The 5,192-nt window shown below is 39.5% G+C and overlaps 1 protein-coding gene across 1 annotated transcript; it reads right to left on the bottom strand.

Annotated features, from left to right (window-relative positions):
- Positions 1-4,047: 4,047 nt before the first annotated feature.
- Positions 4,048-4,982, bottom strand: LOC103126925 (heterogeneous nuclear ribonucleoprotein A1-like). Its single transcript, XM_007537851.3, has one exon. The coding sequence runs from the start codon at positions 4,944-4,946 to the stop codon at positions 4,119-4,121; it is 828 nt and encodes a 275-aa protein (XP_007537913.2). The 5' UTR covers positions 4,947-4,982; the 3' UTR covers positions 4,048-4,118.
- Between the last annotated feature and the right edge of the window lie 210 nt (positions 4,983-5,192).

The following is a 5,192-nucleotide window of genomic DNA, read 5'->3' on the forward strand; positions in this document are numbered from 1 at the left end:
GACTAGAATGACCACAGGAACCCAGTAAATCACCCGTGAGTACAAACACGCGTGGCTGGTGACAGAGAGGAGAGAGAGGCCTAAGGAGAGATTAAGTGGCTGCTAACAGTTCAACAGTTTATCAGTGGAGACACCACCTCCAGTCTTCTCCACAACAAGGGGACAGCTGAAGGGAGGAAAGGACTCCCCAGAGACTCACCAAGTGCAACTCTGAGTCTCCATTGCTACTACCCTCAGAATCTGGAGCAGCAACAGGGAGGGACACCAGGGGACAGAGATCTAACCGAGAAACTCAGGAGAAGACCTATACTTTGGTGGCATAGCTGAGGGGTTGTGAAGGTCTCTTTGCATAACCAATGGATTATCTCTGCCACACCCTGCTTTATCTCTTGGTCAGGAGTCAGTGATTAAGCTAAGAAGCCTATTGATAGTTTAAAAGGCCTCAGGCTCCCATAGCCTACAGGGAAGAAAAAAAAAAGAGGCTTTTACACCACTGAGCTCCAACTCAGGGATTGAAAAAACTGTTAACATATATAAAATGGTTAAAACAAAAAGAAAAAATATTGGAGACTTGAACCAGGACAAGAGTCCACCTAAAAGTCCTCCAGAGGGTGAAGCACAAAACAACGAGTTCAACATCCAAACATTAGCTAAGGAAATAATAATAGGAGTGAGTAAAGAATTTGAAAAAATTGTAATCAGAAATGCAGGAACAACAAATGAGAAAATGGAAGAAAATTCTAATTATCTCATGGTTATTAGAGAGCTGAAAGCTGAAATCGCTGAGCTAAGAAGTCAACTAGCTGAACAAGCTAAAACAGTATCAGAGCAGGGCAACAAAATAGATGAACTCCAGAAAGCAGTAGAGGGCAGAGAGAACAGAATCTATGAGGCTGAAAACAGAATTTGCAAGATTGAGGATGAATTAGAGACAACTAAAAAAGAAGTAAGAGATCTCAAAAAGAGATTAAGAGATGCTGAAAACAACAACAGAGTCCTATGGGATGACTTCAAAAGAAACAATATACGCATTATTGGCTTACCAGAGGAAGAAAGAGAAGGAGAGGAAGAAAGCATTCTCCAGGCCATAATAGCTGAAAATTTCTCTAGTCTAGACAACACCAAAGACATAAAGATTCAAGAAGCCCAGAGGGTCCCAAACAGAATTAACCCAGACCTAAAGACACCAAGACATGTCATACTTAGATTGGAAAGGAATAAGGATAAAGAAAGGATCCTCAAGGCTGCAAGAGAAAAACAAAGAGTCACCTACAAAGGAAAACCCATAAGATTAGCAGCAGACTTCTCCATACAAACACTACAGGCCAGAAGAGAATGGCAAGATATCTATCGAGAGAATGAGAAAGGCTTTCAGCCAAGAATACTATATCCTGCTAGACTGTCATTCAGACTAGATGGAAGCATCAAAACCTTCTCAGACAAGCAACAGTTGAAGGAAGCAACCATCACCAAGCCTGCCCTGAAAGAAGTTCTGAAAGGTCTCCTATAAACAACCAGACCACCACAAATAGGACATATATCAAAACACTCTAAAACTCTACAAGAATGGCGTTAAAATATCTTCAATCTTTGATATCAATAAATGTCAATGGCCTGAATTCACCTATTAAAAGACACAGAGTAGGAAGATGGATCAGAAAACACAACCCAACAATATGTTGTCTACAGGAAACTCACCTAAGTCAACAAGACAAACACAGACTTAAAGTGAAAGGATGGAAAACTATCATACAAGCCAATGGCCCACAAAAAAGGGCAGGAACAGCTATTCTCATATCTGACATGATAGACTTTAAAATAGATAAGATTAAAAAAGATAGGAATGGACACTACTTAATGCTCAGAGGATCAGTCAATCAAGAGGACTTAACAATTATTAATATCTATGCACCCAATGAGAAGCTATCTAAATACATCAAACTTCTACTGAAAGAGCTACAGCAATATATTAACAGTAACACAATCATAGTAGGGGACTTCAACACCTCACTATCTCAACTTGACAGATCATCCAGGAAGAAAATCAGTAAAGACATAAGGGAGCTAAATGAAGAGATAGATAAACTAGAACTATTGGACATTTTCAGAGTCATTCATCCCAAGAAACTAGAATACACATTTTACTCAAATCCACATGGATCATTCTCAAGGATAGACCATATGTTAGGCCACAAAGACAGCATCAGCCAATTCAAGAGCACTGAAATCATCCCAAGCATCTTCTCAGACCACAGTGGAATTAAACTAACACTTAACAATCAACAAAAGATTAGTAACAGTCCCAAAATGTGGAAGCTCAACAGTACACTTCTTAACAACTCCTGGGTCAAAGAGGAAATCAAGGAAGAAATCAAAATGTTTCGAGAGTTCAATGAAAATGAAGACACAAGCTATCAAAATATTTGGGACACAGCTAAAGCAGTCCTAAGAGGGAAGTTCATAGCTATACAAGCACACATTAGCAAACAAGAAAAGGCACAAATAAACAGCCTGATAGCACATCTTAAAGACCTAGAAGAAGAACAACAAAGGAATCCTAAAACAACCAGAAGGACAGAAATCACTAAAGTTAGGGCAGAAATAAATAACATTGAGAATAGGAAAACCATACAAAAGATCAATGAAAGTAAATGTTGGTTCTTCGAAAGAGTAAACAAAATCGACAAACCTTTAGCCAGACTCACAAAACAAAAAAGGGAGAAGACCCAAATAAATCGGATAGTAAATGAAAGAGGAGATATTACAACAGACACTGCAGAAATTCAACATATCATGCAAGGCTTCTATGAACAACTATATGCCACCAAGCTAGAGAACCTGGAAGAAATGAATGATTTCCTAGATACCTACCAACTTCCAAAACTAAGTAAAGAGGAAGTGGATAACATGAACAGGCCCATCACAGCTAATGAAATTGAAACAGTTATCAAAAATCTTCCCAAAAATAAAAGTCCTGGACCAGATGGTTTTACAAATGAATTCTACAAAACCTTCAAAGGAGAACTAATACCTCTACTTTTAAAAGTCTTCCAGAAGATTGAAGACACTGGAATACTCCCTGCCAGCTTCTATGAAGCCAACATCACCCTGATACCAAAAGCAGACAGAGACACAACCAAAAAAGAAAACTACAGACCAATATCTCTGATGAACATAGATGCGAAAATATTGAACAAAATTCTAGCCAACCGGATACAGCAGTATATCAAAAAGATTGTTCATCATGACCAAGTGGGGTTTATCCCAGGCATGCAAGGTTGGTTTAATATACGTAAATCAATCAATGTGATCCACCACATCAACAAAAGCAAGACCAAAAACCACATGGTCATATCAATAGATGCAGAGAAAGCCTTTGACAAAATACAACATCCCTTTATGATCAAAACACTACAAAAAATGGGAATAGATGGAAAATTTCTGAAGATAGTGGAGTCTATATATAGCAAACCTACAGCCAACATCATACTCAATGGTGAAAAACTGGAAGCATTTCCCCTCAGATCAGGTACTAGACAGGGCTGCCCACTATCACCATTACTATTCAACATAGTGTTGGAAGTTCTTGCCATAGCAATCAGGCAGGAGCAAGGAATTAAAGGGATACAGATTGGAAGAGAAGAAGTCAAACTCTCCTTATTTGCAGATGACATGATAGTATACATGGAAAAACCTAAGGAATCCAGCAAGAAGCTTTTGGAAATCATCAGGCAATACAGTAAGGTGTCAGGCTATAAAATTAACATTCAAAAGTCAGTGGCATTCCTCTATGCAAACACTAAGTTAGAAGAAATTGAAATCCAGAAATCAGTTCCTTTTTCTTTTTTTTCTTTTTTTTTTCCCTTTGTTGGAATGCTTTATTTACACTTTTAACAAAACTAAAAAAATCTGTTATATAATTAGTCACAAATACAGTCCAATGTTTTTGTTTGTTTGTTTTTTGGCCTTACACAAGAGTTTTGTCTAACAAAAGTCTTCTTTGTAGCAGCTAGGCTCTGCCACCACTATGCTTTCTAAGTTCACAAATCTGCTGTAACCTGTAGCTTCCCTGTTACTTCTCTGGCTCTCCTCTCCTGCTAAGCTTTGTTTCCTGGCAATTAAAACCTTCTGCCACCGCCATAGCTACTGCTCCTGCTGGAGCCACCATATCCACCTTGGTTTCCTGGTTTGGAGAAATACTGGCCACCACCACCATAGGGGCCAGAGCTTCGGCCTCCAAAGTTTCCTCCTTTCATAGGTCCAAAATTGGAGGGCTGGTTATTGTAATTGCCAAAATCATTGTAGCTTCCGCCACCTCCAAAATTGCTTCCATCATTGCCAAATCCATTGTAGCCATCCCCACTGCCGCCATATCTGCCACCACCTCGGCTGCCACTGAAGCCACCTCGACCACTGAAGTTTCCTCCTCGGCCAAAGTTGTCATTGCCACCAAAGCCACCTCCAAGGCTACCACCAAAGTTTCCAGAACCACTTCGTCCTCTTTGGCTGGATGAGGCACTAGCCATCTCTTGCTTTGATAAGGCTTTCTTTACTTCACAGTTGTGGCCATTCACGGCATCGTATTTCTGAATGACAATCTTGTCGACAGAATTATGGTCATCAAAGGTTACAAAAGCAAAGCCTCTCTTTTTGCCACTGCCCCGATCAGTCATGATTTCAATAACTTCAATTTCCCCATACTGTTCAAAATAATCTCTTAGGTGGTGTTCTTCAGTGTCTTCTTTAATGCCACCAACAAAAATCTTTTTCACAGGTAAATGGGCACCAGGTTGTTGAGAATCTTCTCTAGAGACAGCTCTCTTTGGATCCACAACTCTCCCATCCACCTTGTGTGGCCTTGCATTCATGGCAGCATCCACCTCCTCGATGGTAGCGTATGTGACAAAACCGAAACCTCTGGAATGCTTGGTTTTTGGCTCTCTCATAACCACGTAGTCTGTGAGAGTTCCCCATTGCTCAAAATCAGTTCCTTTTTCTATAGCAACAAAAACAACAAAATATCTAGGAGTAAACCTAACCAAAGAAGTGAAAGACTTGTATACTGAAAATTATGAGTCACTACTCAAAGAAATTGAAAAAGACACAAAGAAGTGGAAAGATATTCCATGTTCATGGGTTGGAAGAATTAACATCATCAAAATTAATATATTACCCAGAGCCATCTACAAATT

The sequence above is a fragment of the Erinaceus europaeus genome, chromosome 8 (genome assembly GCF_950295315.1).
Source record: "Erinaceus europaeus chromosome 8, mEriEur2.1, whole genome shotgun sequence".
Lineage (NCBI taxonomy): Eukaryota > Metazoa > Chordata > Mammalia > Eulipotyphla > Erinaceidae > Erinaceus > Erinaceus europaeus.